Source organism: Prosopis cineraria, unplaced genomic scaffold (assembly GCF_029017545.1).
Source record: "Prosopis cineraria cultivar Desert tree isolate PC_DT_omini unplaced genomic scaffold, ASM2901754v1 PC388, whole genome shotgun sequence".
NCBI lineage: Eukaryota > Viridiplantae > Streptophyta > Magnoliopsida > Fabales > Fabaceae > Prosopis > Prosopis cineraria.
The window spans coordinates 20182-34039 of record NW_026555715.1 but is presented as its reverse complement, the minus strand read 5'-3'; the positions used below and the strand labels follow the sequence as shown (position 1 = coordinate 34039).

The window sequence follows — 13858 nt, the reverse complement described above, 5'->3', positions numbered from 1 at the left end:
ACAGAGTGAGTATTTATTAATGATATTAACTCATCACCTATTTATTAATTGAATTTGAGAATTTATGTGTATTTGGTGTATAGAATATATATGTAATTCATGCGTCCATTCAATATATTTAGATAAATTTTAAATTTGGCACGTATTTAACGCATATAAGATATAACATCTAATTCATTGCATTTGAAATTTCCTTTTAATATATGCAAATGAATTTGAAATTTGACGCCTATTTAACGCGTATAAGAGTAATCCATTACATTTAACACACATATTCAATATATTTAGTTGAATTTAAATTTTTTAGTGTTTTTGTCGTATCTCAGATGTGATTCATCGTATTTGACACGTCCATTTGGTATTTGCAAATGAAATTGAAATTTGGCATATATTTAACGCATATAAGGTGTAATTCATTGCATTTGATGAGCCTATTTAATACTCCATCGGTCTCAAATTATAAAATATTTTTAAAAAAGAGTCAGCATTTCAAAATAAGACATTTTAATAAAAATAAGGTTTTATTAATGATGCTTTTTCAATATTACCCTTTTCATATATTCTTTCTCTTCAATATTCTTTCATCAATGAAGTATTAAATGAAGTGTATTTTTAAAAGTTTATATTTTTATCTCGAAAAAATAAGGTTGTAAAGTGTATTTAATGAGTTTTATTAATATGTGAGATTTTATCTAAAAGTATCTTATAATTTAAAACAGAGTTAGTATATTCAAATGGATTTGAAATTTGACACCTATAAGTTGTAATTCATTGCATTTAATTGAATACGTTCATTCAATAATCCAAATGAATTTGAAATATGATGCCTTTTTAACGCATATCAAATGTAATTCATCATATTTGACGCGTCCATTTAACATATTCAGATGAATTTAAAATTTGGCTTGTATTTGATGCATATCAATTCTAATTCATTGTATGCGAAACGCTTATTTAATATATTTCCACTAAATTTGAATTTTAGCGTGTATTTCACTCATATTAGATCTAATTCATTGTATCTAAAGCGTCCACTCTTGCATTTAAAGCTTGTACCCAAATCCCTAATCACTCATTCTTTGTGCTTTCTTCTTTTGTTGTCATAAGTCTCAATCTCAACTTCTCTCAAACACCCAAGTCATCATTTTCTTTGAGCATTTCCTTCATTCTAGACCTGATTCTTCTTTTTCCTCCAACCTAATCCATATATCAACTACACGTCTTTGTCCTTTTTACTTTTCCTGTCCCCCCCCCTTCTTTATGTCTTTGTGTTAATTTTTTGATTTAATTATTGTTTGACACAAACAACCATATGTTGGTGGTTTTTTTACTTGTTTTTATCATAACTCTCCCCCTCCTCTTAACCATATTAATCCATTCTCCATCCATTTTATTTGTTATATTGCAGATTGAACCATCAATTTTTTATCAATTCTTGGTTAGTTTTATTAACTATTGATTAGTCTTCTTTCAACCAGTTCCTCTTAACCAATTGTCCAATTTTCAAACAATTGATGGCCAATGGCATATTTTAACAAAGCTCTAGAGAAAATATTAGCTATGAAATCCATCACACTTCCTACTTGCTTGATTTAGTCTAATTTTTTTTTGTTGAATTTTCACTCTTAGTTTTTGAATAATTGATTGTTCAAACTACTCTTGGAATTGGAAAAAGATCACATGAAAAGCACTGTGAAGAATCCGAGAAGAACTCGACATCAACCAATCAATGGTTGAAAAAGAAAAATGAAGGCCTAATCTTAGTGACCATGTTCGGTACCGCACAAGATCAATTGATGAACTTGAGTATTTTATGCTTAATGATCCTCCATCTTTTACTTCACCTTTTAGCAGCAGTTCAACTCTTAGCCGCAGTTCATCTTCTAAAAGTATAAAATAAAGAGAACCCTATATTTTTTTTCTTATACTAAAATTAAAAGATGAAAATGTACCGAGTTTGCTCTATTATATATTTTTAGAAGATGAACTGTGTTTACTAGGTGCAATGGAACATGAAAAGGATCGTTAAACATTAAAATGCTCGAGTTCATCAATTTGATCTTGTAGGTGCCACACAAAGTCACGAGGATCCTAAGCCTCCATTTATCTTCTGCCGGCATTGATTTGCTGGTCTTGAAAGTTCTACTCAGATTCTTCATATTACTTTTTCATGCAATCTTTTTCTGCTCTAGGTGCAGATTGACCTGATAATTGTTCAATTACTAAAACAGTGAAAATTTCAACAACTAAAAAAATTAGACGATATCAAGCAAGAAAGAATTGTGATGAACAATAGCTAACGCAAGGGCCTAAACAGCAGCAGTATATATGAAGCTGACGAGAAAGATGCAAATAGGGGAATCATTGTCACTGATCATTCTCGCAAGTGTATAGGATCATTGTAAGAAACTGTCTGGAGTATTTCATGTTGAATTCACAAGAAAGTTGTGCCTTTACTATTTAAATAATTAATATAGTTTAAGAAAAATAGATAAAACAAATTATTCAATAAGAATATGAATAATGAAAATAAAGCAAGAAGATAATGATGAGGAAAATACAATCACTTGAAACGTTGGGATTATGATTCACTCTATAGAATACTAGTTTCTGTCCTTTGAGATGATTTTGATTAATTACTAATTTTTATCCTTTGAGATGACTTTGATTAATTATAGTGATAACTATTTTTAAAGTGTGCTAATATTCTCTCAAATTATTAATCTCTTTTTAATTAGTGTTGAACTCATTCTCACAATAGTCAAATAATTAATTAAATAGTGAAGTCATATTTTAAGCCACCACAAATTTTTAGAACCGTCTTTAATCTAATTATTTATGTCTATTTTTCTAGACCTAAGTTTTTTCTTCACCTTCCAACCCATTAAGATTACCCATTGATTAAATTGTGGCTATACATAAAATCAACATGAAGAACAATAGAAATAAATATAATTGAAAAAAATATGTAAATATAAAAACAAATAGTCAAAAAAATAAAATAGAAAACTAACTCTCTAATTGAGCTACATTCGTATCCCAATTGGGTAATTAAAAACACATAATAAAATTAAATAACATTGTTCTAAAATCTTCAATCATGAAAAATGATTTCAAAGAAAATTAAGAAATTAAAAAAGTAATTATAATTTGTAAAATTCATCAACAATATTACTTTTAGCTTTTAAAATATTTCTATGAGTTCTAAATATCTTAGAGAAGATTCTTGAAATATTCATATAAGTGATTGAATTACCTCGAATAAGGTTATGAGCTCTTATTTATAATATTTTGCAACCAATATTTCTTAATCCTTCTAAAATATCATAGTATCATTTTAAATTTGATATTATTTAAAATATTATCTTCTTTTTAAAATAATTCTCATCTTCCTGCTTCTATGTGTGCCTCTTCAATGCATTCTTCGTTTGTTTGATTTTTCTCTTTCCTTTAATATCTTTTATAATATTTCCTGCACACAAAAATAAAAGAAGATATATGAATAGATTTTATAGAGAATTTCTCTTTTACCTCATAATTATGTGATGATAAGAAAATATATAAATATTAATTAAATAAATATAATTAAATTTAAATTAAAATTTATATCTATTTAATTATAAAATATGTAATCGTCAATCACAACAACATCATCAACAGCAACAAACCATTGAGGATACCAAACCCTCATAAGCTGTACAGATAAATATTGTTGAAAGGTCATCTCTGCTCAATGTTTGATGAATAGAAAGGCGTGGCAGGTGAATGAGTACCAGATTTTTGGGGAATCCTATGCATCAAATCACGAAGCTACTTTTGAAGCAAGTAGAGTAGTTGAAGCCAGCCTGTAGGGGAACTGAGAATGGCAGCGAGGTTGAATGTTCAAAGTTTAATGTAATGAAATTTCCAGTTTTCTTTTTCCTGTTCTTATTGTTATGTAATGATTTTTTTCAACAGAATCAACAAGAAACTGTGCTCCATTTTCAAGCTGAGTTAATTACCCTTAAATAAAGCGTTATATATCCCAACCATTTCCAAGGGCCTTCTGTTGGAGTAGGCCTAAAAAAGAAACAAGCAGAAATCAAAAACTAAATCAAACCAAGGGTGCGTTTGTATTACCATTTGCAAAACAAGATTTTCCGCAAATTAGAGCTTGCAAACTAAAGTTTGGATAAAAATCTGATACAACTTGCTTCTGATTCAACCTAGGTTATAGTCTTAACTATAGTTGAGTGAAAAAGTAATCCTGACATGCATGCAGAAATTTGCCCCAATTATAGCTTTTTACCCCCCAAATCTTGGTTTGTGTCATCTCAACCATAGTCCGGGCATGCATGTGAGTTTGCTTGCAGAATTAATTATTGAGTAAAACTTGATCAAGTAAAGGGTTAATTAGATGAGAAGAAACCCAAAAAATAAAAATAAGTGGAATTATATTCATACGTACGGCAACATGATACACGAGATGGATAACATATTATATGTGATATGAGGCCAAATCATATATGCAATCTAATATCAAAACACAGAAGGGCTGCTCTTGCGATTTGATTTTTAATATAAAACAGTGTCAAGATACAATCCTGTGGTGTTTGAGAAAGCATATTAAGAAGACTAATTAGTTGAGAGGTAAGATTGGGCAATACGACCAAGTCCACCACGAGGGTAGAATCCGCCAGGGTAATGTTCATCACCATCTCCATACACGATCCTCAGCACTTCTTGTGGCGATCTTCCATATGAGAGCGATTCCTGGTCACCTGCAAGCACGTTCCCTGAAATTCTTCCCTCTGCTCCTAACTTCCTTGGCACTATGAGCCCTTCGTCTTTCAGCCCTTCCTTCCCCAGCTTGTTCCTTAAATCCGAGATCCGGTTCGTGAACTCCGCCACGCTCTCTCCGTACGGCACCACCGTCTCCCTCCGGCGTTCGTATAACAGCGTTCTGATCACCGCGTCTTGCCCTGACTCCACCCCCAGAAGCCCCGCCACGAGCTGTCAAATTCACATGCATGTACATGTTATATATGGTTCTTGGGAGAGGTTACGTGCGTTTGAGATTGTTCTATGCCCGACCTCTTCATTGTTTTTCATCTATCTCTTTTCATTTAGATCGAGCATAAAATCTTAGACTTTTTTTTTTTAAAAAAAAGAAAGATCATAAGCATTTTGATAATGAAAGGGTGCATTTAATTCAATTTTTGCAATTGGTTTTTTTCCTCCCTTGATGCCTCCCTTTTGCACTTTCATGGACAGGTGGTTTAACAAAACAAAAAAGACACCTCCTGATGTGAGTGCAGGTGACAGTAATCAAGAGACATACCAGATCCCATTTTTTAATTAATTTTCTTCCAAAATGTAAAAAAAAAAAAAACCCAAAATTGCATACTTCTCCGGTTCTATATATTAATCACCTTCTAAAAACTTCTATATATTAATCACCTTCTAAAAATATAATCTAGTCCCCTTTATAAGTCACTAGTTAATGTAATTGTTTTGTTTCAAATGAAAATTTCTAAATTACCCTTCAAAAATAAAAGAGAGAAAGACAAAAAAAATATTGTATTATTTGTTTACTTTTTATTTTTTACTTTAGGGTTATATTTGAAATTTCACTTACTTTTATTCCTTATATTTTTATTGTATTAGTATTGATGAGGTTGATAAAAATAATTTATAAATAAGATTAGAGGCAGTATTCTAAAATATTAAAATTAAAATATCCATTATTTCATGTAGAATGTTTAGGGTAAAAATAATAATAATAATAATAAACCAATTGAAAGGTTTCTAGAAACCTAAGAGAATACTTTTTTCAAACCACAATATATGTAGGATGTTTTTTTGAAGTCCTACTTAATTCAAAATATAAGATATTAGATAAGTTTTATATTTTTTTAATACTCTTATTTTATTATATTCCATTCAAATAATTAATGAGAGTATTTTAAATGAGTCAAATTTTATATTTATTCAGTGGGACTGAAAGGATGTGAAATTTTTTAGAAAAACAAAATTTCAACCACCTCATTTTTAAAACATGAATTAATTAACAAGTACTTGTATGATAGTCTAGAAGAGCAAGACATTAGAGCTGTGTGTGAGGCTTACCGCCTTGGAGGTGAAGTTTTGGAGCAGTGGATTTGCTCCAACGTAGCCAGTGAGGCCAACATAAGGGATTACGTAAGACGCGAGCAAGTAGTTTATTTCATTTGCGTATGGATCGAAAGCTGGGTACAGCCTTCTCCCAAATGCACTGTTCATCACATCACCGAATGCTTCCCTGCTCAAGTTCAACAATGGCCTCGGAAACCCTTTCACTCTGCTTTTTATTGCCCTGCAATTTCATTACTCGTACAAAACGCAAACACCAGAATTTCAAATAATATCAAGCGCGCACGCACACATGTATATGTTAGTTCATAGAGTTGAAGAACAACCTTAAGTGACCAACTTCCTGTAATCCAAACTGGAGGATGATGTCTCGGACTAAGAAGCCCAGATTGGCCAACGTGGCACCAACAGGTGGGGGTCCACCATCAGCTAGTTCTGGAGCTACGGAATCCAATCCATGACCCGAAGCCCCAATCAGAAAGAACTCGGCTTCCAAGAACTCAAGATTCAGAGGGAACTCCAGAAGATCTGCGTCATTGATCTTCATGCGTGCTTCTGCACTTACAAGCAAGACGAGCAGGAAGCTTAGGAAAGCCACCTTAATGGAGGTTTTTGAGGTGGGAGTGTCATGAAACCCCATGTTTCTCGCCTGTTTTTCTGGCCTGCGTTTCTGTCTTTCTGCTCTGTGTCTTTGCCATTGACGTGTGAGCCTATATATACACGAGAAACCGGCTGGTTCCTTTGACTTTTCGCTAACTCTGAGTCGGTTGTTGCTACGTGTTCTTTTTGTGAACTCAGTTCTTTCAAAGCAGTGCCTTCTGGTCAATGTCGTATAGATGAACATTGTTATTGCCTGGTTGAATAATTTTAATTTGATTTTATTGATAAAAGTATTTCAACCAATTGTGAAATGGCGTTACGTAGGAAATTGGAAATAACTGAGTTGTTTAGATAGACTGGAATGCAAAAATTCTGTCAGAGTTCCACGTGCATGCTAAGAGTGATGAAATTAAGGAATTGGGATTTGCATTCGTGTCAAAGGCCATGACCATTTGAAAACTTGTGGTAAAAGAAATCGTGGGATCATTAATTAACTTAACATAAGTTAACATTAATAAATACGTCAGTGTGCCCGTCAATATGACATAGGAGTAACTTAACATAAGTCCAAGTTATCATTAATTAACTGAGACGACTTTTGAATTGAAAATTTAAGATGTGCTTTAATAAATAAAATAACATAACAAATTTTCTTGATACTCTGCATGAAAAATTAGAGGCTCAAAAAATCTCGAGGCTTTGCTTGAAAGTTTTTGAAAATTTCTTTACTTTGAAAGCCCAAGTCTGGATGGGCTTAGTCCAAATAGTCAAATTCTTTTTATTATTAATAATAAAAAATTAATATTCACCTCAACTTTTACTTAGTCTGGATGGGCTTAGTTCACACATTTTGCATTCATAAATGAAGTTTTAATGTTATAATAATTATTTATTTTAAATATTTCTTAAGAAATAATAAACACCAAGAGGTTATTTCATATGCTTTCATTTTTACCTTTTTAAGTACTAGGTCTCACTTTAATAAGGATAGAAAAAAAAGTTTGTTGCATTGTTGTGTTACTTGAAAAATCTTAATTCTTTAAGGTAGCAAAGTAAAATCTTGTCCCAAAAAAAGGAAAAAAATAAAATAATATAAAATTTAACAATCCGAGTATTCAAGCCAGCCTGAATTAAGGCTAGCCTTTGACTATAAGTTTTTTAATGCGTAGATATTTTAAGCCTAATTTGGATAAGTCCAGCTCCAATAAACATTGCCCATTTGAATTATCAATGCTATAAAAAATACTCCATTGGTCCTATTTATAGAACAGTGAAAGATATATGTTTAGGTCTTATTTATAGAGAAATACTTAGATAGATCGAATGTACCATATCATTTGTGATCTATCCAATAAAAATATAATATTTAAATAGATTTAAATATAAATTGATTCTAATATTAATGATAGTAAAGAGAAAAAATGTAAGAAATTAAATATGCATTTTGTTATAAAAATAAAATTAATTTAAAAAATGTCACATAAGGTTTTATTTAAATTATTTGAAACATTTTAGTTAAATAGATCATAAATAATGTGATACAACCAGTCTACTTAGGTATTTTTCCTTGTTTGTATGGCACCTCAATGATTGTTGTTCATTTTTTACTCTTTTGCCCTTATTAAATGTTAGAGTTTTTTTATTTTTTAAGTATGTATATTTAATAAGAATAAAGTTAAAAATTTATTGAACTTTAGAACAAGGTTAATAAAATTTAAATTTTTTTAATTTTAGTAAATATGTTAGAAATGATTAAGAAATAGGAACATAGGGAGTGTCTCCCATGTTATAAGGACATGATGAAACAAGCTTTTTATCTCTTCCGCGCGAATGAGAGAGTGAGGTTGAGCAATTTTTTTAAATACAAAGACATGGAAAGAGAATCGTGTAAAAGAGAGAAACAAAAATCAGAGCATGTTAAATTTTATGAGTTCCACACACAGTTGAAGAGATTGAGCAATTTCGGTGCAATAAAGTGCCAACAAATTTGCTAATTGTGAGTTTGGATTTTCACAAATTTGCTAAAGGATTTTTTGAACATTTATATTTATGTTTTTAAAAAATAAAATTGTAAAATATATTTAATAAATGTTATTAATATACATAATGTTACCAAAAAAATGTCTTATAAATATTAACGAAATGAATGTAAAAAAATGGCTTTTCACTCAAACTTGAAGTTATCATAGAGGCTGATTTGTTTTTCACTTTTGACTTTTGTGTTTATTTTCAAAACATAAATTATGAAAAGATGTTCAAACATAAATCATATTAAATTAACAAAAAAAATCCCAATAAATCATGTTATAGTAACTAACTTTTACACTAACTTTGTTTTATTAACTTGATTTCATGAAAATTTCAATTTTGTAATTTTGAATCCAAGCACACACAAGTAATCTCATATATGTGATCCTCATTTTTTTAGGAGAATCGCATTACAAGACTCAAAAAAGTCAAAAATTATACTGCAAGCTTAATAGATTCTGTTATTGGCTGCAAGCCCAAGGGCTCTTTTGCAATTTTTCGTAAGAGCGAAAGAATAATTTTGCTCTTATGTGATTTGAAAACTCAGATCATACACAACACAATGTTCATGCATATCTAATTAATCAATAAGTTTAATAAAATGTATAAGTGATGCACACAACATACAACACAATATTCATGCATTCTCAACTAAATATCTATGCATGGACACAAATGGATATTGTCTTAAGAATTCATGAATATTGTGTTGTGCATCCATGGACATTATGTTATACATGCAAATAAATATAGTCAATATTGTGTTGTACATCTATGGGCATCATGTTGTGCATCTATGGACATTATGTTGTACATAATTTGAGTTTTTTTAAGTCACATAAGGGCAAAATTGTACTTTCACTCTTAGAAAAATTTGAAACAAGGGTCCTTAAGCTTACAATGTAATATCAGAATGTATTAGACTCAAAGTGACTTTTTTACTATTTTAAGGCCTATAGTGCAATTCTCCCTTTTTTTTGGCCCCATTTATTTGATATTTTTGCACGTTAGGTGCTTCTCCTAGAATTTGTCTGTTGTATACCCTATGAATAATAACAAAGCCGGATGAGAATTCTCTCCTCTTTCCTTCCCATATTAGGGATGGAAATAGATTAAGTCAAATTAAGCTTTGACTAAATAGGTTTCAGCCTATATGATAAATCAAAATCTTAAATCTAGCTTGAAGTCTGTATAAGATTTTTTTCTCGACTCAAGCGTAAGTCTACTTAAAGCATGACTTGACCTAAAAGCCTATTTAATAGCCTACTTAAAATTAGACTTTTTAAATAAGTTCTCATTTTAGTTTTAAACATTTTAAATACACTTTAGAATTATTATAGTATACAATATATAACCTAATGATTTATCAATTACAATATATAATAATTGAAAGGGCTTACCAACAATGATATAATATAACAATAAAGTAATAACGTTAAAATTAATATATGAATCCAATATAATTGAAAATATAACTAGAAATTAAAAAGAATAGATTGATTAAAAAATAAATGATGAATTAATGTATTGTAATATATTACATACTCTGTGTGTGTGTGTTTTTTTTTAATTAAAGGCCTAAACTTGGCATGAGCTTATTGAGTAAATAGGTTATGTTAGGTCTGAAGTAAGTCAAGTTATAGATCCTTATTAGGGGCATGACCTATTTCACCACTACTTCCTATCATCTTTCTCTCTTTTTCTTAATTTCTAACTATCAGATCAAGGTTTGGATGGTCCAAATTTGATTTCCTATATAATATTTCATTTTAATTTATTTTACTGCATTTTTATTAATTCAAATTATATTTTAGCAATTTAAATTTCATTATTTTGTATTTTTTATGATTTAATTTTAACAATAATTTTATAAGAGGTAAAATCTAAACAATCAAAATCTTAATTTAATGGCTAAAAAGAGAAAAGAATGAAAGAAAATGGCAAAGGAAAAGGAGAAAATCATCGCCCTTCTATCTCAAAAACACCAGTAATTAATCACCATTTGTCATAATTTTGTGGTCATCTCAAATTTTGTACTATTTTTTTATTAACATATTACATTTACAGTTGGTATATTAAGCCAATCCGACTCAGAATATCGGATGCAATATGTTAAAAAAAAAATCTTTATAAATGAAAATGAAAAAAAAATAAATTAGATTTGATTGTGGTGGACAGCGAAGCTGTGATGACAAAGCCAACGTTGGCCCCAACGCTGTTGAGAAAACGGTGGGATATATTATGTCTGTTTTCTAATAGAAAAATTAATTTTTAATTTTTTTAATTTTTAATTCACTCATAACTCAATCTTTCAAGTATGACTTGCTGCAACTCAGTCAGTAACTTTTAATTTATTTATGACTCAATCCCTTAATTTTTATTAGTTTTATTTTTTCATGCTAGCTTAAATTTCACATAAAAGAGTAACATGGGGTATTTTAGAATAAGATACAAGCATTTATTTCATCCCTCTTATTTGATAAGGATAATTTTAAAAAAAATTAAAAAACAAGAATTAAGTTATAAGTGAGTCAAATGTTGAAAGATTAAGTCGTATCAAATCATAATTGAAAAATTGAATCACAACAAATCATATTTGATTCAGAAGTGAATTAAAAATTAAAAGATTAAAAAATTAATTTTTACTTCTCTAATTCAAGAGTTTGTAATTGCAATAAAGCTCCTTCCAGGGGACTTGAAATTCTCCCAAAACTTTACCATCTAAAAGGCTAAAACACATACTTTAATTAGTTTTTTTGGGAGAAGCTCAACTGAATATTAAAGATGTGACTTAATTACTAATGGGTTCAAAAAAATCTGAAATTTTAATTTAATTCAGGAGGACTAACATGGAAATAATTTTAATGGTAAAAAGATCAAAGTACCATTTACTTGTTAATTTTGTTCAAGATGCTAAATTATTAGTTATTAATTTTCTCACTTCACTTGTTAATTTATCAATATGAGTTGTAAATTACAAAACTTGACATGTCAATAATCATATAATACTTCAATATTAATTGTTCAATTACAAACATCAACATCAATTGTTAATTTTTCAACTTTACTTATTAATTTGCTAACATCATGATGGAATATGAGATAATGGTTAATTAATATAAGTAGAATTTATTTAAGATATTAAGATTATTCATTAGGAATATTTAAATAAAAATTTTATTCATTAGAATCAGAAGTTATTATTTATTTTAATATTATCTTATATATTAGTATTTTAATATTATATTTAGATTTAGAATTTGGAATTTAAATTTAAGTTATTATTATTTTATTAGTTTTAAGGCTCTATAAATAGCCTTAGAGTTTTTCATTTGTATCCAGCTTTTGAATATTATTGAACAAGAGTTTTTGACAGTTTTGACCTCCTCCCTCATTCTTTCTCTTCCTCCTCCTTTCTCTTTATCCCTTCTCTCTCCTCCCTTTTTCTCTTTCCTATTTCACATCAATTTGATACTAGAGCCTGGTTTTACTTGCCTTTCCTACACATGAAATCCATTCTTTCAAATCTTTCCAAAGCTACAAATCATCTCACGAGGCCAAGCCATTGGGTCTCAACTTTATTTAAGCTTAGTTGGCAATAGGAGCTACAACATATACAATATGACTATGCTGATCTACCACAAAATGCTCAATGGCAAAAGGATTATGCTCAACAGTATACATATAATGAATATCAACAATAGCATGCCTATCCATCGCAAAAAACTTATTGGCAAGAGAGCCATTGGTATGGTTATGAAGAGCAACAATATAAGTACACAAGCCATCAACAGTACAGGCATATTTATTGTGACAATTATAACCGTCGCTCTCTTTAATTGAAGTATGCTAATCATAAGCGATATGAATACAAAGATCATTACCCACATGAGTACATTAAGCAATAACAATATAAGCATCTTAATAGCCACCAACATGATTATATTTATCAATATGAAGATGGTACCTGTTGCCATTATGAATATGCTGACTTTCAAGAGAACATAGACCAAATTTTAGCTAAATTGGATCGCTTTCAGCAACAACAAAATTGTTATTTTGACAAGCTTAAGAGGGATTGTGGCGAAGTTAAGAAGGCACTTCAGTTAGCAGTGTTGAATAGTAAGTTCGTTATACCTTATTTAGATCTTCAAATTTTAATGGAAAAGTTGTACTTTTCAAGTGAGATTGGCAACAAAAGTGTGATAAGAACCTAGCTCTGGTACCAAATTGATGTGAAACAGAAAAGAGGAAAAGGAGGAGAGAGAAGAGATAAAGAGAAAGGAGAAGGAAGGAGAAAGAATGAGAGAAAAGGTCGAAACTCTCGAAAATTCTTGTTCAATAATATTCAAAAGCTGAATAAAATGAAAAACTCTAAAGCTATTTATAAAGCCTTAAAACTAATAAACTAATAATAACTTAAATTCAAATTCCAAATTCTAAATCAAAATATAATATTAAAATACTAATATCTAAGATAATAATAAAATAAATAATAACTCCTGATTCTAATAAATAAAATCATTATTTAAATATCCCCAATGGATAATCTTAATATCTTAAATAAATCCTAATTTTATTAATTAATCATTATCTTATATTCTATCATTTTGATATTTTGACTAGCTTAGGAGGGATTGTGGCGAAGTTAAGGAGGCAACATATGAGATTAAGAGAATGATCAATCAATTGAGAAAACAAATGAAAGAACAAGCATAAGGAAGCCAACAATGGCAAAAGTTCCTTCCTTGCCAATATAAGATTCTCTAGATAATGATCAAGTTACCCACTATATACTAGTACAAGTGGCTCCATCTCAAAGTGTTTCTATCAAGGGTCAATCTCATCATACTATAACTATTCCTTGTCTACAAGTTGCATCTCCTAAGGTCACTCCATTGCTTAATGCTCAAATTCAACAAAACTCTATCTATTGGAAAGGTTTTTCAGAGATTTCACATGGTTAAACTACTCACTCTTGCCAGCATTTGTTCTTTCACTACCTCATTTGTTGGAAAGGATTTTCAGATCTATGCACATGGATGAAATTTTATCCCACCCATCCTTCCTCGACTAATTTGTACATCAATTTTAACTCGTCGGGAGACGAGTTCTTCAA

At 29.8% G+C, this 13858-nt stretch overlaps 1 protein-coding gene across 1 annotated transcript; it reads right to left on the bottom strand.

Annotated features, from left to right (window-relative positions):
• Positions 1-4416: 4416 nt before the first annotated feature.
• Positions 4417-6778, bottom strand: LOC129296697 (ferritin-like catalase Nec2). Its single transcript, XM_054935278.1, has 3 exons — positions 6438-6778; positions 6109-6334; positions 4417-4992 (listed from the first exon to the last, which is right to left on the bottom strand). The coding sequence occupies exons 1-3, from the start codon at positions 6749-6751 to the stop codon at positions 4615-4617; spliced, it is 918 nt and encodes a 305-aa protein (XP_054791253.1). The 5' UTR covers positions 6752-6778; the 3' UTR covers positions 4417-4614.
• Between the last annotated feature and the right edge of the window lie 7080 nt (positions 6779-13858).

Excerpts from the sequence above, each read along its gene's own strand:
- LOC129296697 (XM_054935278.1), bottom strand. The coding sequence starts at position 6,751 with ATGGGGTTTCATGACACTCCCACCTCAAAAACCTCCATTAAGGTGGCT. Across the intron at positions 6,335-6,437 it reads CAGGAAGTTGGTCACTTAAG|GGCAATAAAAAGCAGAGTGA; the intron begins GTTGTTCTTCAA and ends ATGAAATTGCAG. Across the intron at positions 4,993-6,108 it reads AAAACTTCACCTCCAAGGCG|CTCGTGGCGGGGCTTCTGGG; the intron begins GTAAGCCTCACA and ends TGAATTTGACAG.